Source organism: Equus quagga, chromosome 5, assembly GCF_021613505.1.
Source record: "Equus quagga isolate Etosha38 chromosome 5, UCLA_HA_Equagga_1.0, whole genome shotgun sequence".
Classification (NCBI taxonomy): Eukaryota; Metazoa; Chordata; class Mammalia; order Perissodactyla; family Equidae; genus Equus; species Equus quagga.
Window position 1 is genome coordinate 93,820,871 of NC_060271.1, and position 23,411 is coordinate 93,844,281.

Here is a 23,411-nt window from a genome sequence, read left to right on the forward strand (position 1 = left end):
AAACTAAAAACTCAATACTGCCAGAATAGAAATGGTAAGTTTGCAATATGGTGACAAATACTTTGTACCACTGAAAAAAAGGATCAAGGCATCTGCACTGTCAGCTGAGTCCCTCTTATGCTCCCAGAATCACCAAAGCAAACTTCTATCAAAGAAAAAAGAAGAAAATCTTCCAAGAATTAGGTAGGGCTTGAATTTTCAACATCACCTCCAATTCAAAGTGAAAGTCTTAGCAAATCTTTTACAGTTGGAATAGGAATTTCCACTTCCTGACAGTTGCTCTCCTAACAAAACGCTAATCTGAGATCTACAAAAGCACAGGCCTCAAGCATCACAAAGGAAATGCTCTGGAGAGGCAGCACAAAGAATGGTTAAGGACCGAGAGTCCAGAAGCAGAACGCCTGGGTTGGAATCCTGGCTCTACCACTTACTAGCTAAATGTCCTTGGGCAAAGCGTCCTTTGTACCTCAGTTTCCTCATCTTCAAAATAGAGATAATTCTTATCTCTCAGGGATGCTGTGAGGAGCAGATGAATCAATACAGGCAAAGTACTCAGAACAGCACTCGCACAGGGTTAAGTATCAAGAAGTTTCAGCTGTATTACTATTAGCACCATCACTACCGGGCTAAAGTTTAGGTAGGCAACTCCTTTCCTTCTTTCTGCATGAGGATATCTTTTCTTTTGTTTTCCCCCTCCTGGGCAGCCTGTTAGTTTCCCGAAAGGATTGATTCTGTGAGCACAGAGAACACAGAAGGCAGACATGCTTACATTTTTTTTTTTTTTAGCAGTGGGCCTCTACCCAGCAGAGCCTTGGAGGAATAGTCAGTGAAATGAAAGTTACCAGTTGGTTACCGGTAATCCCACTAGTATCCTCCATGCATTTATTTGCAGGGGCCTTCAAATCTTTATCAGATGATGATTTAACAACCTCCTTTCTAAAGGGTGAGAGAAATAAGATGCAAGTCACTTGTGCAAGGTCATTTCACCAATATCAGCTGCTAAGCACCTGATTCCCTGTACCTGTGCCAAGATTAGCTGGATACTGGCTAACAAAAAGGAGGCAAAAGTCCCAACTAAAAATCTAATAATAATAAGCATTAACAACTGAAATGGCAGGAAAAAATAAACATCATATCCTAAGCAGACGTCTAGCCATTCCTCCAATATGCCTTACGGTTTTATGGCTCCATCTGGTCATATCCCATCCCCGCCCCCAAGCACCCACCATCTCATTACCTAATCCTTGTCATACTTAAAGTTGCAGCTCAAACATCAACTCCTCCAAAAAGCCTCTCCTGCATCTCACAACCAAGGGATGTTATTTGCATGTCTTAGAATGTAATGTGAGGCAGCGGTTGTCTCTTACACACGGGCGTTTCTAGCGTGCTTAGCATTGTAACTTGCTCACCATGAAACTCTCTTGCTTGTTGAATTGTTGATGGAATGGGTGGACAGATTTGATGGCTCTTTCAGGGATCTTACAAGTATAAATATGTTCTAAAAACTTATCCTGCCTTGATCCATAGCACTTACTCTTAGCTAATTAGGAGGCACATGCTACTTTATTCCAACAGCCAGTCTGCAATGGCACGTCAACCAGAGCACATTATAAGCAACTGGCTTCCAAGTTTTGTCAGTTCAGTCTTGGGGACAAGGTCTAGGTAACAATACTTCTATCATCAAAGTAGAGTAAAGAAACTGAAGCAACAAGTAGAACCAACAGTTATCTTCCTGGGCCTATGCACACCTCCTATCAATGTTCTAGCCTTACGTCATTAACTGAGCAGCAGCAGAAAGGAGAGGCAGATATGGGGAACGACAGGAATAAAGCAAAAGACCATCACTGTGAGCCACCTTTCCCTCTAACTCTGCCACCATAACCTAAACTGAACCGCGTTCTGGAAGCTGCCCTAAGCACCCACCCAAATATGTTTCTTTTGACCTACAGGTTAATTCCTGTCTCACCCAGGAGAAAGGAAGACAGACAAGGTTTTCAAGACTGCCTAAGCAGAGGCATGTTGGGACTCAACTTCCCAAATGTGTATAAACATATCTTCCCTCTCCTTTTGGTTCAGAGGTTTGTGGACAAACTCAAATGAGTCCTTGATACCTTGAAGCTGAGCCATCACGCAGTCCGGCCGCCACTGAATCACCACAACATTGCACCAAAAGAGATGTCTGGCTATAGATACTTCATCCCTAACAACTCAAAATCCAGAGCCCTCACAGATCTAGCACTGCTCCTATCTATAGCTATGTCTATAACTGTGTTCAAAAGAATCCTGATACGCCAAGACTCAACATCACCCGAATTTAGGCTATTACATGGCTCAACGTCCCCCCTGAATATCCTAACTGCATTTATCCAATACTGTATCCACATGTGGGTGGATGTCAGCTCTGTCCTTCCAGATACACAGATGTGTTATCCATTCCTGCAGTTTTATGCCCCTTGCAGTATCAATGATAAGCAAATTAGCAGACTGCATTGTTTTTAATGGAAGGACTTACTCATCAAGAATAATGGCTTTTTCTGAAACTATCTGAGAAAGCTGATTGGTGAGCCTTCCATTTTCAAGCTGTGTATTCAGTTTGTTGCTAGCTAAGTGGCATACTTTTAAACACCCAGGAATCTGGCTGAATCCCTAATAAGAGTGATGAAATACAAGTTTTAAATGAAATTAATACAATCTACCCACATGCTGACAGACAGGTACACTATGCCTAGCTATTTGCCTCTACCTATACAGAAAAAGCATACTTTAAATTCAAAGAAATGTTGAAAATGGCCCCCTCTCGCTGCAGAATTTTGCAAAGTCACCCATTCTGTCACCTGCTAGCTAAGTGACCTTGCCATCTCATCTCACCTTTCTGATCTTCAGGTTCCTCAATCCACAGAACAGATGTGACACCACCTACCTCACAGGGCTACTAAAAGGACAAATAACATGTACATGAAGGCACCTGGTTCATACCCGGCTCACACTGGAAAGCCTGCAAAACCCCCTTTTTTTTTTTAAAGTCACGTTCAGTGTAAGAGCTTTTTGGCTTGTGGTTGAACTTTTACATCACAGGCATCAGCAGACTCATGAGCAATGTGGTGGAAAGGGTGTGACCTCCGATTCCAAACCAGACTGCACTGATCTGGCCTTCACAGCACCCTGGCTTACTGCATAGCGACACAAGCATGACCCATCCTGAACACAGGGGGGGCACAGAGGAGTGACTCTAGCCAGCAGATTATCAGCAACCGATGGGCTTTCTGACCCTGGGGGAGAATAGTTGACCTCTAGAAGCAGGAAGAAGGAAACCACATCATAAATCCCACACCCAGAGCGGAGGATGCACTCTGAGGAGGTAGGGCTGAGGAAGCTGCTTCAAAGCAGACTCAAGAAACTGTGTTGGCTGCTGCTAGACATGGTCCAACTGCTCCCTCCGCACCCAGCCACACCTAGATCCTCCCAGGAAGATAACTATCTCTGGAGAGGCAGTGTGGAGAAGGGCTCTGTGAACACACAGCCAGGTGTGGCTGCCAGGCCTACCACTTACTAGCAGCATGACACTGAGCAAGTTACTTCATTTTTCCAAGGCTTGGTTTCCTCATCTGTAAATACAGATAATGTCTGCGCCAATCTCTTGTATTCTTGTGAGCATGCAATGAGGTAATGCATATAATAAATAGCAGAGTCGAGTACATAAGTATTCAATGTTGGCTATTATTATTGAAAAGGTCTCTGTTTCATCAGTGGACACCAGACCAGTTGAGTGGACCTGAGAACAAAAAGAGCTTCAGCATTTGTTTCCCCAAACAAAAACTTCTTAGATTTGATTCTGAGTTTCTATTTTTCATAGGGAGTTCACACACATTACTGTAACTGACTCTCACAACAATCCCGACAGAGTGGGGAGGGCAGGCGTTCTCTATTTGGCAGGTGGTAAAGCACACCCCTCTTTTTTATATCCACTCATTCAAATCCTATTACACAAACTGTATCTGTTTTCCTGTCTCTTGACTTGTTTGTGAGCTTCCTGAGGGCAGGGATAGAAACCGTACCCCAGTGCTTAGCACAGAGCTGCAGACGGAGGCCCTCCAATGGTAGAATATTAAACAGGGGTTGAGTAAGGCCAATAATTACTCTAATGATCAGGTCTCCTACTCCAAGAGGAGTTTTGTTGGTTGGTTTTTAACGCAGGGAACCTTAACAAATGAGTTATGCTGTGAATTCCCGCTGGGGGAAGGGGAACAAAGAAGATCCCAAATCAACTGCAGAATCATTGAGCGACCTGTGCGCCCCACTTTCCTCCTCCAAAAAGCATTGAGAAGAGCTGCTCCTTATCAAATAAAGAGGGAGCAAGAATCCATGACATAATGTGTGTCTGCAGACAACTATGACCTCACAGGAAAATGAGGTAAGAAGGTCATTTCAGAATCACTGGATGACAACAATGGCTGAGATGGTATCTGGGTCCACCCTCCCAGCACACTGGTGGCAGAAACTCACAAAGGAACAGCTCCAGGGCCTGAGCCCAGCAGGTCACTGTCCCAGTGCCCCTCCCTCAACTCCAGCCCTCTCCCTTCCCAAAAAGTCATCTGAATTTACTGCCCTGATGAAGACTGCAGTATGTGGTTCTGTGGCCAAGAACTCCTAGTCAAGCTTGGCTACAGTCAAGCCCACTACTGAATGAGTACGACTTTAAAAAATTGCTTCCTTCTGTTTCAAGTGAAAAAATAACCTACCATCTCAAAAGTGAAATCATACTTGCAGAAGAAAACCAAGGATTTTTTTAAAGGTGGTGGTGGGAGGAGACTGGGAGGCATTGAGGACTAAGAAGTAGTTCTTGGGCCAAAACTAGTTTTCTTGTGGATCTTTCTTTAGTTTAAAAGGCAAATCTTGCATATTACCCTAGTATCTAAATTTCTGAGGCCCTGCCTCTATTTGCTCAGAGTATTATTAACTGCCCAGCCTCTAGAAGAGCATTACTCATGCTGTATCACTGTGAGCAGACATATTCGAAAGTTAAAAGCTGCATTCATTTTACAGGCACACAATAGAAAACTCTGGATGGCTACCACACCTAGAAGAATGGACTTCAGTTTCGCGGGGTCCACTTTGACCCTTTTTGCTACGTGACGAGATTACATTAGCATAACCCTTAAACTTTCTCCTGGTCCAACTACTCTTGCCCCATCCCACTCAAAGGAAAAAGGGAAAAAACAACAAAAGAAGAAGAGACAACCTGATGTTTAATTATTTCTAGGAAACTGTTTCTCTCTTGCCAAGTACTTTAGTACTGTGGGCTCCCCTCTCCACTCCTCCCCACTAAAGGTAAATAAATTCCCCAGCACCCTGCAGAGACCACATGAGGGAGGTCCCTAAGGTCCTATTAAAATTTCACTTTATCAAAAAAGTAGACCCAGAAAAGCCCTTCCTCAAGTTATAGTTTAGCCACATCCTAGAGACAAAATCATTACCGTGTGATTCATTCTTTCATTCAACACATTATTATGTGGCTGCTGAGGCCATCAGCAAGAGAGACGAGGCAACTGGAAGGAAGATCTGCTAACTCACTTTAGAAAAATGTACTACTGCCTTCATTACCTTACTCATTCATTCATTCATTCCTTTATTTATGAAACATTTATTTATGTACCAAACACTAGGAAGGATACAGGGATGAACAAACACACACACAGACATTGTCCTCCATACACAGTAATAGATACTTTCACATATAATTAGGGTGACCCACTGCCCAGCTTGTCTGGGACTTGGGGAGATTCCCCAGACATAGAACAGCCAGTGCCAAAACTAGGAAAGTCTCTGGCAAACCAGGATGAGCTGGTCACCCTATTAATACAATATACTGACTTAAGCTTCACAACTACCCCAAGGTCTTTTTATTCTTCCCAGTTTTTAACAGATGAAAATGGGGCTCAGTGAGGTGCCTGGTGGAGCTGAGATTTGAATGGTGGCTTATCTGAATCCACGGCTGATGTGCTTTCTACCACCTCGTGCTTCTGAAATGAGAGATCAAACATCCTAACACTGATCGCAGCCTCCGAGAGCCCTGGACAGCCTCCCCACCACACCACCACCGCCAGGCTCTGATCACGTGGCTCCCTGGCCACCCCCACCCACTCTCCACCACAGACTCTGTGCAGCTGGGATTTCATCTGCTTGGCAGTTGTTTGCAGATAATGCATAATCTCCCTCTACCACTGTTAGACTAAACTTTTTATAGCAAGTCGTTTAAACCTCTGTAGGAATAAATGTCTCCCTCAATAGAAATCAGGGCACCGTTTTCAAGTACCAGAAACATACTTTGCACTAGACTTGTATTCACCTTTCAACTACTATACATTCAAGCTAGCAATCTATAGAAACTCACTGCCATTTAACAGTTCAAACAGATTAGGCAGCCTTTCAAAAACTGCATGCACTTCAAAACAGACCTTCAATGTTTCTCTTAAAAAAAAGAAAAAAAACACCTAATTCAAAATGTCAAGGCCACATTCCAAGAGATAACCACCATTTGCATGTCAGTGTCACCAAAATAATGTCTATGATTTGTATAAGGATTTAAGGCAAAGCGCACACACGCACGCACACACACACTCCTGCACCTAGTCTGTGCTTCAACAGACAGCTCTCACTCCAAAATTCCATCACAATTGTCCACGTAATTTCCTTGCCACCAGAGAAGAACAGAGCCTCCAGACTTTTTATGTTTTGCTCACATTCTTCAAGAATAAAGCGTGCCTCAGTGATCCCCAAATTAACTTTCCACTTGCATCATTTCAGCACTCAAAAGGGACTTTAAGGCCAGATCTTTCACAAAGCCTTTGTGAAACCAAATATAGGCTGGCCTGGGTCTCTATGCTACTGTGATTACTGGATTTGCTACTTAAAGGTCCTGTGCCTCTTGAAAACAAGGTTGGGAGAGAGAGAAAGGCTAAGAAAGGCCTTTCAAAAGCAAACACAGTAGAGGCATTCAACAATCTGTGGAGGGCGGTTAATATGAGTTTGGCTACAGTAGTCCTCTCTGACAAAGTGCTGGATGCTCTGGTTTCAGCAGTAACTGCTCCAGATGCTTTTTATGAACTTGGGAGAGGCACCACCATCATCACCTTCAGCCTACATCAAAAGTCACCAGACTCAAGTGACTGCTGTCAACCCTGTGTGCTTTCTAAAGGGGAACATAAAAGGGGGTGTTCCAGTTGGCTGCATTTTCAGGCAAACTAAACACTCTTCTAACATGCTGAAGGAAACCACACCCAGAACAGGTTTCAGGGGTGGGGGTGAGGGTTGAGACATTCAACTTAAGTTCAAAAGACTGGCCCCTGCTGAGCCCTGCTTTGCCATTTAACTAGGACCAGTAATAAAGGCTGCCATTGATTACTGGGGGCCCACTATGCACCAGGTACCATGCCAAACACAGTCTCCATGGAGAATCTCACTTTTTCTTACAACAATCTTATTACACAGAATTTGTATTACTTCCATCCCATAGATGAGATAACTGGCTCAGACTGGTAAATAAATTACCCTGACTTGGAAAGCAATTTTGCAATATGTGGCAAGAGGCACAGAAATAACCACATATGAAAAGTTTGTAATACAATGTTAAGTAAAAAATAAAAAGAAGACACCAAGACCAAACTGAATCTACATAACAATTATAATCATGTTAAATTAGAGATGCCTATAGATAAGAACTATTGGAAAATTAAGATTTGCTAGGATTGCAGGATCTTACATCAACTATTATTTCAATCTTATTTCTTTTGAAGGTATCCTAACATGGCTGTGAAATAATAAATATATAAAAAGAATTTTAGAGTAACACAAAGAACAGCTAGAAATTTAACTGTATCCATTAATGACCTTCAACCCTGCCTTTGAAAGAACAACATCTGAGTCATCTCCTGACTACTAGTGCTTTCATTATCCGCGCCCCTTCCGTCAGCAAGGTTCTGGGGTGGTGCCATCCAGAACAGAAGTCACTTATCTCTTCTTCTAAGGCGCAAAAACTTCCAGCCAACAAGTTTCAGCAGGTGCTTTTTCTCCCCTAGCTAATCAATGCTCAGTAATTTTAAAGCTTCCCCTGCAGACTCACAGGAAATGAGCACTTATCAAGTAACAGATATTTAACGTATTTCAAATCCACTTCTAACACGAAAACCTGAAGGCACTGCTAGGTTAAGTCTGACACACGTGAAACTGGGCTAAAGTCTCACCAACTGTTAGAACAGCAACATTTATTAATATAGGATCGTTTTACCTAGATGGAAGATAGGGGCAGAGGAGATATTTTTGCTTTTAAAAAAATAGTTTAAAAGTATATCAAAGGGTGAAGTCATAAAGCAGGCATGGACTTAATAAGCCTCTACTTCCCAGGACACCATGCTGAATTTCTGGAAGAAGAGAGAGAAACTGGCCCTGAGTATTTTTGTAATTCTCCATTAATACCAAATGGGCAAATGAAAAGAAACTGTGTTTTAACCTCACACATTTCTAGAACTGGAGGATTAGCAAGTAAAAAAATCCCAGGCAAATTCTACAAAGACTTACAAAGCTAGGAATTAACCAACCGTGCTTTTAAAGCTCTGTAATCTCCTAAGGTAATACTAAACTTTAATTAACTATTATACATTTAGATACAAGATTATTTTTATAGTTAGCCAAAATTATCCAGTTTACTTAAAATAAAAAAGCCCCCACAAAACTACTTTTAATGCAGTCTTTATATAAAACATACAAACTTTAAACCTCAGAAAGGTCATAACCTTTCTGGGACTATTTCCTTCTCTATTTATAGGGGTAGGGGAGCAAGTAGAGACGATTTCCAGGGCAGTGCTTCTTAAACTTGAAGGTGCAGGGAAACCACTCAGGCATCTTGTTAAGATGAGGTTCTGATCTGACTCAGCAGGTCTCAGGTAGGCCCGAGACTCTGCAATTCCAACCAACTCCCAGGTCACCTACAGATCACACTGAGAGAGAAGGTTCTAAGTTCCTTGCAGCTCAATATTCAAGGAGGCTATGTTGTTTCTAAGTTTCTCACCCCACAAACGCAACAGCCTAATTGGTCTCCCGCCTCCTCTCTTGACCACTCTCCAAAACAATCACACTCAGGACTGGCTTTCTTTGACCAAAAAAAGTCAGAACAAGTCACTCTCCTATTTAAAATCCTTCAGTGGCTTCCCACTGCCTGACACTTCCAAACTCCTTAACCTGATTCACAGGACCATGCATCCTCTGGCCTTTGTCAATTTTATCCTTCTAGAACCCTTCCTACCAGCCCTCCCTCCCTCTGCACTCTGGCCACCCTGAATCGGCTCAAATTCCCCTACCTGGTCCCTCACCTGGAACAAGCTTATTTCTCCACCTGCGTTTATTCACCGGTCAGCTCAGCCCGCAATTTCAGCACTGTGGAAACACGCTTACACATTTCCTAACCAGAGGACAGCTGCTCCTTGAAAAGCAGGCAATCAATAAATATTTATTAATAAACAAACAAGGCCTCTATTTTTTAAAATCAGTTTTATTATTTTATTTCTTAGGATTCTTCTTGCTCTCAAGTAGCCTAGATTAGTGACCAACTACTGAGCTATTAAACGGCAAGTCCTTTGCATCCACGAAATGGTTTGACAACTGCCAACTTTTTAATTAAGCCAATCCAGAAAGGAAGACTGAAGTTAGAAAAATGCTTACCATACCCCTATCATTTATTTCCCCCATCATTAGTTTTTCATAGCTGGGGCCTAAGAGTGGAAAGGAACTTGTCAGGCAAGAGGAAGAAAAGGCACCCAGATCTAAAAATGGTTGCAATCTGCCTGGCTTATTTTGATAATGTGCACAAGTGTAATTCTAGCATGAACAGATGTATGGCTGTGAAGCTATCATTAATTGAAAACTTCAAGCTCCGTCATTTTTCAGAAGAGAGGAAAACAAACCCTGAGGTCCATTATTTAAATTGCTGTACAATACTGGAATTCTTAGGGTTAATCTATATGTAAACGTTTTCCTTAAAATATGATTATGTAAACAATAACCATACTTTACGTTTTTAATAGTACATGGATGTTTTCAAGGAAACTTCACATAGATTATGGCATTTGCTCTTCAAGACACCCTGGAACGTAAACCTGGCCAGTACTCAAATAAAGAAAGCAGCCCAAATCTTCAGTTATCTTCAAATCTTCAGTTACCTGCCTCCCCTCCAGATGTCAAGTTGCTGGGATTTTTGTTTTTAAAGTTAAATGCAACAGATTCTTTATTAAGAATCTAAATGGAACTAAAGTAGATGCCTTACTGAACTGTCCTCGGAACCTACACATACTATTATCTTTATCACCATTTTTTCTAAACTTCTCTCTCTTTCTAGATTGGTCTTCACACCAACTTGATGGGGGAACTGGGACAAATAATTGAGCCCATTTGGCACATGAGGTAGCTGAGGCCTACAGATGTTAAAGGGCTGCTGTGATTTAGCAGGATAGAGCCCATTCCTGACTAGTTAAATGCATTTTCCTCTCTATTACACAATTTTGTTCTAAAACATACTTTTCTACAACTCTTCATTCTTCAATAAGAAAGCAGATGTAATACCTGCTCCTATTTTGGAGCAATTCTTGCAGTCTGTTCTTCCCCATGGTCCCCCATTGCCTCCCAAACTGCAAAGACTGTATGACTGATCCAACAAGGGAGTCTCTCTCAAACTTTAGCGTGCATCCGAGTCCCCTAGCAGGCTAGTGAAAAACACCTACTGCTGGGCCCTACCCCCAGAGTTTCTAATTCAGTAGGGCCTGAGAATTTCTCTTTCTAGCAAGTTCCCAGGTCATGCTGATGCTCGTCTGGGGACGTCACCTTGAGAACCACTGCAATAAAGCAGTCCGTAACATTCACTTCATCCATTTACTCTTCAACAAAGACTTAGTGACTGCTACACGTAAGACAGGTTATGTCAGACTTTTGTCTTTATGCTCCCAAACATTGCGAAATGTAGGGAAAATAAAGAGGCAAACTCACACTGTAACCAAAAGCAGCCTGTGAAAAATCACAGAACGGCCACGTGCTTACACTATAAATTTTAAAGGAGGGAAACTAGCAGGGATTCTGGCCTCCCCTTCCTCTGAGAATACTTAGAATAAGTGGCATCTGAAATGAACCTCAAAAGAATCATCCTGACAGAAGAAATAATTCCTAGTGGAAGAAACGAGAAGAGGAGGGTCTCAAGGGTGGGAAAATGCAGGGTAGGTTTAGGGAGTCACGAGTACTGTCAAACAAGGAGCAGCAGGAGCTGGATATGGAAACGTCAGCAAAAGCCAAACGACCCCGAAGTCAAATCCCAAAAGTTTTTGCACAGAGGAGAGCTCTCATCAGGGCCCAGCTTTAGGGAGGCTGGGACAGTTGCATGGGGGCGCTTTAGGAAACCACAGAAAGAGACCAAGAGGGAGTGGAGCTGTGAACAGACCCCTTTTCAGGCCCACGGCGAGAGAAGAGGTGATGATCAGGAACACGGTCATCCAGAAAGATTCCTCAGCAGTCAGGAGTTTAGAGTCCCATTATTTCACTACCCTAAGAAAAGTGGTATCTTTTCCAAAAAGGGAGTTATCTGTCACCCTCCTCTTCTTCCTAGCTGGCCTCCAAGATTCCTTTCAACAGTCATCCCAATCAAATGTTGGATTTAAGCTAAAAGAATCCGTATTCCCTCGACTGTCAGTGTCCCTAGCACACCAAAAACTGAGGGCACCACATGTCCAGAAATCTGAGCAGTTCTGAGCTCATTAATTTTCTATGCCATCAGAATGTATTCATGATATCTGGGTAACGGGTGTCGTGCCTCATATTTAACCCACACTTTGTGGTTACAGGAGATAAAATTTGGAGTCAGAAAACCTGGATTGTGGAGAGGTAGCCTCATACAGGCTGATCTTAATCCAATGGCCTGTTTCTTTATAAAAAATAAGAGAATATCGACCCCACAGAATTATTAATACTAATATTATGCACACTTACTTAGAAGTTACTAAGTACTAGATCCCACACTGGGTACTTCAAATAATCTCATTTAGTTAATTATGCAAGATGACACATATTAAAGTTAAGTGCTATATAAATTAATGATAATTATTATCATCACTACATCATTCGAAAGGATTCTAATTCACAAACCTGTTAGGAATTTCTTAATTTTGAGCTCAAACTCAGACAAACTGGTGAAAGTAGTTTTTTTTTAAATTGGTGATTTATACCACAAAGTTATCTGGACTTAGAAAACCTATAGTATCATAGTATTGGCAGGTATCCAGACCAAAAAGCCAATCTTTTATGCTTTCATTAAACCCAAATACGTTCTTATAAATCTTGCCCCCTCCCAAAAACACAAGGGTTATCATTTATTATCAGCTCTTTTCACTGTCACAGTGGGAAATACTTGAAGACAACTACTTCATATCTAAGAACTTAAAATTTTCTTCATGACAAACAGGTGTAAACATGGGAATCTTTATCTAAGCTTAAAGAAATTATACAAGACAAACATCTAGACACCATAACAAACTGAAAAGTTCTTAAAAACTTAAGAATAAATTTTCTTCATGATCCACATGTATAAAACCAGCAATATTCTTTCCCTAACAGTTAAGAAATCAAAACCAAAAAGTGAAGAAATTCAACAAGGCAACTCTGAGCTAGCACATAATAAAACTGAGTAACGCATTCCCATGGCCTGAAACTTTTTGATTTCCCTCTATGCCCCAATGAAGACAGACCACTCCATAACTCTTTCTGGACAGTGGGACAAATTTATTAAGCCAGAATAGCCAAGAGAAAGCACATCCTCCAGAAATACCAGGTGCTGGATGTCAGGGTGCAAACAAGGCAGAGAAAAGTTCATTTTGATGCTTTGCAACTAGATCTTGTCTTCATTAAAATTCCACTCCCAGAGCCAATAGAATCCATGCTCTAGGGGACAGGTAGGCAGGAAAGGGAGTCAGGTTAGGGTGGGCATTTCACAACGTCACCCCACTTTTTTTCTGCAGGAAAAAAAATATTAATATCTAGAAATCTGGGAGGAGAAAGAGAACAACAACGTGCAGCCTGAGCTAAAAAATGTCTGTGACCCTGGACAAGCTATTTGACTCTTCTCATCTTTAAAACCTTGTTAGGTATGTTACAAAGACAAGATACCATATACAAAGCTCCTAGTAATATGTCTGGTATATGGTAAGCACTCAATGAAATCTTTTTCCCACCAACCCCAACGGAGGAGACAAGAAGAACAAGGAATAACTGGAATATACGCAGTCTTATAAAATTGTAGGAAAGGTTTCTCTAGGTAAAACGAAAGGGCAGGCATTTGAGGCAGAAGGTAGACAACGAAGGCAAAACCCAGGGCTTGGTTTTTCGAAGAGCTGCAGGCCTGCCTACCTGGAAGATCTGACTGGAATGTTAGAGCTGGAACAGGAAGCCCATGGGGTGGGGCCATTTGGGGGAGGGTCCTGAATGCCAAGCTAAGGAATCTGGAATTTAATTTACACAACAGGCACAAGCAACAGTTTCTGAGTAGAAGAGCAGCAGGCATATTTTCCTATAAGGAGTCAAGCTGGCTGATGTGGAACTGGAGAAAAGGTATTATGAACCTGTTACAACAAACACATTTTTCTAATCATGTGAGGTTGAATTCTGTTGTATTTCAGTATTCCTCTCCTATTTAAAAAAGAAAAACAAAACAACTGATCCAACTTTATCAGATACATGAACAGACTCTGAAGAAGGTGGTAGCTTAATTTTGCAGGTGAAAATTTTACAAGTGAGAGAGCAAGCACTGGGTGTGTCTGTTAGGTGTGTGCTGGGTGTTGGTGGTTAATGTCTGAAGCCATCAGAGGTTGAAAGTCCCGGAGCGTTACTGTGACAGATATCACTCTATATGTCAGCCCTTTAAGTCAATGAAGTTTTGTTTTTATCCACACTTATTTACTTACCTATAAATCTCTAGAAACTACTTTATCTAAGTAGACCAGACTCATTTTAACACCATACGTCTCTTAGCTGGGACATCACATCTCATCCCACGGTCCTTCCCTCAATTTTTAAGATCCAGTGTGAAAATATTTGAAACCAGCAAAAATGCAGAACTATCTCACAAAATCACAGTACTCTGAGACTCTCAGGCATAGATGCTGAATTGATGAATTCAAATAAGAGGCTTTCAAAAAAAATCAATACAGATTCAGAGGAGTAGCTTGCCAATACTGGGTTATAAGCGCTATGGAGGATTATACCCAGAAAACTGGAAAACACAGCTTTGTAGGCATGAACAAAATTAAATCAGCAGATAGAATCTATGTAATCCAAGATGGGAAGATTGGAAGAACTACAAATAATAAACAAAACACCAAAGTGGGGGTGGGAAAAGTGTTATCAAAAATTCTCCTAAAGTGGCTTAAAATGCAATCAGTTCCATTCGTTACTAACGACGGTGCCAAATGCTTGTAATTCTTCTGGGATCCACAGACTTGAAAGTTAATTCACCCTTTCTCAGTTCCTCAACATGGGTGGTTTTCTGTTACAGAAATACCAACACTAAAGTTGTGTAACTCCTAAACCACAATATTCAGAAATAAGAAAGATATCCAGAACTAAATTAGGGGACAAAGGTAACTGAAAAAAAAAAAAAGCCACCAAACTGTGAAGCCCACCTCTTTTGAAGGTATTTCCTTGAGAAACACGAGGTAAAATATGAGAGGCATGTGGTGATTTTTTTTTTTTAATTTAAATTTACTCTGTCCAGAGAGGACAGTTTAAGACATTTCCTGTGTGTAAACTCCACCCTTCTCAGTGAGCAGTTTTACAATCATCCTCAAACCTTTCAGAATAACAGCCTTTTGTCATGGGTGGGCCTATGGGTACACTCCTCGCCACACCTTCTCGTACGTTCTCCTTGGTTTTGTATTCCTTCTGAGACTAGAGGAGTGGGCTGACTGGACATCAGTGATAGGTTTTCTGATAGAGGATCACCCAGGAGCGTTTTCTCCTTGGCCTATGACACGATGAAGTGGGGGGCCTGCGTCATTTGAAGAAGAGACGTGTTCTGAATTCTCACAACCTAAAACCGCGGCGCTCCTAACACAGACCCAGAAGATAACGCACACACCCCCATTCTTCTGGTTACCACTTGAAAGTTCCCCCAACAGCGCTGGCCCCCTCAAGTTTTCCAAAAAACCCAATTCCACCTTCGAAGAGCTCAAGAGGAATGAACCAAAGACACAGAACCATTCCCTGGAGAGAATGGAGCTTCCTCTTAGCTAACTGCCCCAGGAATGCAGCACAGCCTAGTAAATGTTTAAAATCACGTCCTGTTCTGCCTCTTGTTTTCCAGAAAAGTGTCATTACTGTCAACTATTTCACAAGACAAATAAACCTATGAATGAAATACATCCTCCCCCCTCCTCCCAACGAAAACATTCTAGGACTGAGCTGCTTCCTTCCTTCCTCCTCCTCCTCCTCACAGGAACCACATTTGTGGCACTAAGAAGACTTAAAATAAGAAACATATACAGTCTGCAAAGGCTACTTTTTCACAGCATTAGAGCCATTCCTGGCCCATTACTGGTTCCAGGGGCTTCCAAACGGAAGGAGTTCTGTTTTCAGTTATGAATTCTTTTTCATGTATAAGCTCTGAGACACCACTGGCCAGGCCCACTGGCTGGGCAGGGACAGCCAAGTGCTGCAGGGGCCACCCCGGCCGCAGGCTGCAGGGCCATCACCCCACACACCGATGCACACAGGACCCTGCTCACCATAAAAATACATGCGGTAAAATATTGGATTCATTCAATTATTTGAGACTAATATAGACTCCAAGAAACCTGAAATTGATCCAACTAATCCAACCCATAACATCGGAACGACAGTAACTGGTTTTCATTATAAATTACATAGCCCACTAAATTGATGGGAAGGCTCTCCCCCAACACAATACATCAAAAGAGTTAAAATTAAGCTTTGTAATCAAAACTGTAATTTACCCAAGACTTAGGAACAAAAAGACCACTCCCTCCTCCCTATTGCTATTGTTCTACAGGACTGGGTGTCGAGCAGTGCACTTTACACCTTTAGGCTTCCCAGAGGTAAGAGGCTGGGGGCTGGGAGACAGAGGTGACCCGGAATCAAATACTTGCATACTACTGGTCTATCAGCATTGATCTACTGCGATACAAAGACAGCTCAAAGGGCAGAAAATGTGTGTGCAGTGGGCAGCGGATACCTGACAAGAGAGCCAAAAGGACACCGGGGAGAGGGGGGCACCAAACGGTGGCTTTTCTAGAGTAGAGAGTAAGAAACTGTCTCCTTTAAGCAGTCAATGGGGTGCTCGCAGCCAACCAGAGGCTTTGGGGCCGGGCCGTGCGGCCGCCCGTCTTCATTAGGGTCACGTACCATATGGCACAAATAAAGCCTCAGAACTCCCGTAGGCACGGCCTCAGGCAGGCCCAGCCTTTGGGAGGGGGCTTACCTTGTAGCTGCTTGAATCTCCCTTCCAGCTGGTTGTAGTTGTAAGGCACCTGCCCCGTGTAACCCGGCGACAGCGGCGCGGAAATGCTAGACGTCCTCTGCAATTCCATTATGCCCGGCGTAACGCCCAGGCAGGCTGCACTGTGGAGATCCCGCTCCGGCCCCCTCCAAGCCCCATCCAACAAACAGCAGCTTCCGCACGGCTTGGCTCTCGGCCCCTGCGAAAAGGGCTGGACCTTAGGGAAGCCCCATTCCGGTCTGAAAGTCCAGCAGGGTGATCTGATAGGGAGCTGGCTGCAGGAGAGTCCACCTTAGCCGGGCCAGGAGTTACCAAACACGCATCTAATTCCTGGTTGCTTTCCTTCCTTTTGTGGCCCTTGGCTAGAAGACTGAAATAAATAGCCAAGGAGGGGCGGAGGGACGGAGGGAGGGAGGCGCAAGTCCGACTTAGAAATTTTTAAAAATACGGCCAATCCTAAGCATGCCCCCGTCGCCGAGCCGGGGCGCTGGCGGGAGCAGCGCGCACACCTCCTCCCGGCTGCCCGCCGTGGCCGTCGGTTTGTAATTTAATCAGGAGCCACTCGCGGTGCGCCGGGCGGTGATGTCACCTGATTAGCATAACAGCATTGTAGAGGAAACACAGGCTGTACCACAGGAGGGGCGCAGGGGAGGCCGCCGGCGCGCGGACCCCACTCCCCGGCCGCCCCGCGCGGCCCACGGCGCCCCCGCCACCCCGAGCCGCCGACCCAGGGCCGGGCCCAGGACGCGCCCGCCGCAGTGGTACCTTCCCAAACAAAGCTGCTGGAATTACAATCTTTTGTTGAGAGCCTCACGTAACGGAAAAGTCTCCGATTACTATCACATGAAAAGGAGGCGGGCGGGAGGGTACAGAGCCCCGCAAGTCCCCGGCCGGCCGGCTCATCCACTACTCAGGGTCGGCGGAAATAAGGCGGCCACGCGGGCCGCGCACCTGGGCGCACACGGCGTCCCCACTGCGCGGGCGCCAACCACGCCGCGGCGGCGGCGGCGGCCGGCCGCGTGAAACTAGAACAAAGTCACGCTGGGCACCGCACAGGCCCGCAGAGAGGGGAGGCATAAGTTAGGGCTCTCAATAGAATCTCCTTAACAGACTTCTGCTGCCATCGTGGGATGTTGAGCTGGACGTTTTCTGGGATAACCCTGGCCCTATAATTGTAATTTGATGCAAGGAAAGTTTATGGGAGCACCCATTTGCAAGGCATTGTGGGAGATGTGGGAGAAAGGTACACAGATAAACACCTTAGGATCCCTAACCTGGAAGTTTATGAGCCGATGTGCAGATAAGAGAAAAAAAATTACCTTCAAATCTCCCATCTAAGTACTAACCAGGCCCGACCCTGCTTAGCTTCTGAGATCAAAGGAGATCCGGCGGGTTCAGGGCGGTATGCCCAGAGACTCAAATCTTACTTTGATTTGTCAAACAAGGCCTCTAAACTTTTGGGTTCTTCAAGATTGTTAAACTCTCCTCCTTAGCTTCTTCTCCCACCAAGCTCAATCAAAAATAAAGTCCTCTACACAGAAAATAACCGTGATCAAAATGTAATCTTGGTAAATAATTGACCCTAGTCTCCGCCCCCACCCCGCCCCCCTTTTCCTCACTACAGGCAGAAGACAAATTGCAAATTTGGTGTTTCCAGCATGGAGCCCTGCAGCAATGTTCACCGAAGAAGGTAATTTCATTCCTAAAGGATTCCAATCTGCACTAAAGAGGTGAGCTTCCACCCCAGGTTTACTTTAGTCTCCAGGGCACTTGTAATTCAAGAACGGCATCCCTGTCCAGGACTGGAGTTAAAACAAACCTAGAGTCTGGCTGACTGCTCAACTCTGAACAACCCCCACTCCTTCCAGCCACAAGCATGGGTTTTTAATATGGCCAGTATCAACCTTTAGCTTTCTAAAGCTAGGCCCATGATTTGAAGACATTTCTCATCATCCAGGATGTAGAGCATTTTCTAAAGCCCTTTACCACTGCTGCAATTCACTAGCAAAACGCGGGGTACTGGAAGAAGCGCTTGACTAGGATTCCCAAGATCTGGGTTTCTGGTCCTGGCCAAGCCTCTTAACCACCTGTGACCTTAGAAGAAACCCTGGATTCCTTCTAAACCTCCGCTGTCCAACAGGGATAATTAATGCCTACCTCTACAAGGTCACTGAGGGGATGATGTGAAAATGCCCTAAAAATGGTCATCCTATTCAAAATTAGGAGTATATTTTTCAAAATTCACCTCCTCCTGCATTTTTTCCCCACATATCCCATCAAGGCTACAAAGAGTAGGATGGAAACTTGTCAATTACGATCTTAACAGGTCCGTCTTCACTATTAAATATATTGGTGAAGTGATAAGTCTCTAAATGTCCAGCTATGAGACTGCAAAGTGCTTGCCAATTTACAACACTTTATTTTTAATCTTTAAGCCACTTAATGAACAGAATATGGATCAACACTCAGAGTCTCCCTTTCAGCTCCCTCTGGTATGTGGAAGTAGGTGAAATAAGCTTTCTAATTAGCCAGGTTACATACAATGTGATGGGGCAGAGGTTGGGACTAGCATACCACACTCAATCCAGAAAATCAGACTTAGAACAAGCCAGGCATGGTGAACACACATAAGTATTGGAAAGAAAGGTTTGAGGCTGGGGAAAGCTTTAATAACTGCAGAGGGGCAGGAGGTAGGAAGTGGGGGTCTGTTTGACGTGATGGGGCCAGGGAAAAAGAGGACACACCCTGATGGCTCATCCGACCACCTCCAACTCACAGAGGGAGGAGGTAAAGGAAGGCCAGAGGTGCTCACTGTTTATTCCACTCAGTGTTTACTGGGTGCCAACTGTGTGCAAGGCACACTGTCCAACATTTTGGACGGATTCAAAGATGACTGGGAGAGCTGCTGGCCAAAGGAGATGGGACAGATAGATATGCAAGCAGTCCAATTCCAGAAGAACAGAATAAGGGCTAGGAGAGGAGAGCTACAAGAGTTCAGAGGACAGGAGGTCACACCTGCCCAGGAAAGCAGGCAGGAACAACTGCAGGACAGACTGCATTTGACCAGACCTGGAAGCACAGGCAGACTATCAACAGGCCAGGGCGAGGGGGAAGCCTCCTTTCCTTTCCTCCCTGCTAGGGGGAGGGCAGCACAAGTGAAGGCACTGACGCTGACGGGACTGTCCCAGGAATAGCACCAGTGAGTGCTGCCCTTTGACTGGAGCATAAAGGACTGTCAGGCAGGAGGGAAGCCTTGAGAGGCAGGCTTGGAACTAAGCCTGGCCTGGGAACCATTGGAGACTTGAGCCAGAGGAGGATGGCGTCTGGGTTAGACTCTGGGGATGATTATTATGACAGTGGTAGGTTAGAATGGGGAGAAAGGAGAGAGACTGAAGACAGCAGGGTCACTCAGGTGGTTACTGCAGTTGTCCAGGTCAAAGGACTTGTCATGGTGTGGCAATGGGAACAAAGGAATGGGCTTGATGCAAGAGTTAATCCACAAGACTTTGGTAACCAACTGTATGTGGGAGGTTCAAAGGCTCGGGTTGAAGAAGATGCTAGGGTTTATACAGCTGGCTGCAGAGTGTAAGGGAGGACTGAACATTTCCTTCTAGCTGAATCTGAGTTACCTACAACACCACAGGGTGACATGTCCAGAAGCAGTCAGGGATGTGGACCTAGACCTCAAGGCTGAATACACATGGAATGAGAGTAGAGACTGTAGTGCGCTTAAATCTAGGAAGGGATGTAAGAGGCAAGAGGCTGAGCACAGAGCCCGGGGGAAGGCCTGGGTCTGAGAGGAAGAGGAAACAACAGGGAGATACCAAGGGAGTTACAGACTGAAAATCCAAGAGAGGGGAGATCAAGCAAGGAAGGCAACAGAAGGCATCACATGCTGCAAAAAGAACAAGGAGCTAGAAGTCAGAGAAAAGGTGACCCAGCGTGTGAATGAGGAGGTCAATGGGGTAATAAAAGCTGAAGCAAGGTTACAGGGAGTTCAAGAATGAGGAGAAAAGGGAAGAAGGAGAACCAGAAGGTAGAGGTTGTGAAGATAAGACTATGAATGGGAGCTACAGGACCAGGGGAAGGGGTTCTGGGACAGGGTCCAGCTGAGCATGTTTTCTGTCAGGTTTCAGCCCTGAGTTGGCATAGGCAAGCAAAGGCCAGTGGGAAAATGGCTCAAAGGAATGGGTGGAGCAGTCCACCTTAGTCAAGAGGAGGTACCCTTAACTTCAGAGGCAGGAGAGGAAGGATGGAGACAAGCTGAGGAGGAAAGGAGGAATTGAAAGGAACTTGCCCAGCTCTAACTGAATAAAGTCAGAAGCCAAGGGTCCTCCCCACAGTTTTATTTATAGTGATCTAAGAATAATCATCCTGAAGACACCAATGGCAGACACGTGTAGCATATGAGTGGGAACAGTAAGCGGGGGGTGATCGTTTCAGAATGCTCAATAGTCAACCAAGCTCTCTGCAGTAACACACCATGCAATTTTGGCCTATTCCCTCAATCTTTTCTAATCTAAAAAAAATAATTCCCCTCATCCAGGCCAGGGATATCAACACCTGTGGGCAACTCTGATATGTGCTTGTGCCTGCCTTCAAGCTGCAACAAGATTCCAAGGCGTAATCTGGCAAAGTCAACTATGGGATCGAAGGAACCGAAGCCCGGGTAACATGTATCTGCCATCCTTGTGATGCCAGAAAGGTAAAACCAAGTCCCCAGAATTATCTGCAGACAGCACAAAGTAGAAGTGCTGTGGTGTGGTGGAAAGACCAGAGTCCAGAGTCAGGAGCTCAGGCTCACCCCAACTCTGAGTGCCACCAAGAAGCCAAGTAATTACATGCATGTCTAACCCTCCCTGGGCCTCACAGTCCTCACCTATAAATCGAACAGGTTGGAATCTATGGTCATAAAAAACTCCTTCTGGTTTTAAACGTATTTATGAGTGATTTGGGCTCCCCCCTCTTGGAGACTATTGTTGTAGTCCCAATTATCATCAATCTCCACATAAACTGAATGGCCACAGTAACAACATCACCACATTATTACAGCACTTTGTAGTTCACAAAATGCTTTCACAGACATTTTCTCAAATGACTAACCCTGTGAAGAAGGTATTGTATCCATTTTGCAGACAAGGCCACTGAGGTTCAGACAGACACAGTGCCTTTCCCAGGGCGCTACAGCTGGTGAGTGGCAGAGCCAACCTGGACCCAAGACTGACCAAGTCTAGCACTGTTTCTCCTTGGTACTCAGAGTATCAGCTTACCAGTGGTTTCTAAGCTTTTCAGAAAAACCATACAACTTGGTAAGTAGTATCAAGATAAACCTAAAACCCAAGCAAGCCACCACAAGAACTTCTACAGCACTTAGTTTGGGTTAGGATCAGGCACATTCTCTGCTAGTTCATACAGAAGTTACTAGTTTGAGGGTTCTGGGGGTTTGTTGTGAATGCGTTTTGTTTGGTCTTGTTTGGTTTGGTCTTATTCCTCTTCTCATACGTGTTGGACCTGTACACTAAGATTCTGTATAACTTAGCATGTAGTAGAGGGTAAGATGAAGCCTCTGTTTGTTCCAAAAGGCTCTATGTAGTCTGGGAGGTTTAAAAAAAAAAGAATGCTCTTCCTGCATTACAGCAAGATTGAAAGAGTAAACTATGGAGTGTTCATTTCCTGAACATCTAAACATTAGCAAGACTGAAAACGTCTGGGAGACGATGGCCAAAATGCTAAGATGTGATGGGATTTGTACACATTTAAGGACTTGAAAAACCGACTCAAGAGCTAGGGAAAAAAGTAGTAGGAATAGGGAGGGGCAGAAAACAACAAAGTTTTACATATAAACTGTTTTGCCAGATTCTTAGCCACTCTCTACTGCCATTTCCAGATCTGCCTTTCGTTCATCACTGTCAAATTCCTTGACAGTTGGATGACTACAACCAATTTCTCCTGAGCATTTCTTTATAGGAAACCAAAATAATACTACTAACACAATCCTCTTCCACTTGTGTGGCCAGATAGAGAAGTGGGCCCCAAATCATGCTGCCGCATGTATGCTCTACAGGGCCGAAGCGTAGAGGATATTTCTGTCAAGCCTCTCTGGTTCTCTTTCTGCCTTGTCTCTCTGGCCCACCTATTCCCTTCTCCAGGAGCCTCCTGCCCAGTTCGCCCAGTCTTGAATCCTTAACTGTGATCCTTCTTCTGTCCACTCTGCTGAATAATGCCCAGAGAGCCAGCCACCCCCTAAATACCTAGTTACTGCTATCCTTTCTCCCCAAAGCCTGCCTCAGCATGGATCTTCTCTTAAAACCCCACGCCTTTTTCAATGGAAATTGCTACACATACCAGAAAACTCAACCAACCAACCAAGCATACTACCATGATATCCAGCCAAAAATAACAGAAAACATAAGAAATAATCTGAAACCCCCCCCAAAAAGGCAATTTCAACAAGTCCCACTGGCAGAACACATTTCTGACACTGGCATTTCTGTGCTGTTGCTACCTGCCTGCCACCCCTCCAGAGCATCTCTTTCTCCCCAATGGCACCTCACACTCAGGGCCCACAGCCTGGACAGCTGGGAGCAGTCAGCTTCCCCTCCCCTCCTCTCACCCCACAACCCACAAGACCCTCAGCTGATCAGGGCTGAGACCACCCCTCAACTCACTCCTAGAGCACCACCCACAGAGCATTTGGCTCAGGTTTGGAAATGCAAAGCCAGAACAGACTAGGAATCTAGGAAGCTGGGTCTGCCACTTCCTAACTTTGTGATTCTCTGAGCCTGCAAAATTCACACAATAACGGGACCAACCTCATAGAGTTATTCTATAATTGAGATAAATGTTTAGAAAGATCTTAGCACTACCCTAACAG

General features: G+C 44.3%; 1 protein-coding gene across 3 annotated transcripts in view; it reads right to left on the reverse strand.

Annotated features, from left to right (window-relative positions):
* The window catches only part of SPTBN1 (spectrin beta, non-erythrocytic 1), a 186,761-nt gene that overhangs the window by 87,233 nt on the left and 76,117 nt on the right, over positions 1 to 23,411 (reverse strand). The window contains exon 1 of one of the 3 annotated variants that reach the window (XM_046660548.1): positions 16,520 to 17,210. The exons of the other annotated variants lie outside the window; for them this stretch is intronic. Coding sequence (XP_046516504.1) covers positions 16,520 to 16,628 — 109 coding nt within the window. The 5' untranslated portion in view covers positions 16,629 to 17,210. Of the gene's footprint in view, positions 1 to 16,519; positions 17,211 to 23,411 lie in introns of those variants that run through there. 3 annotated transcript variants of the gene reach the window in all.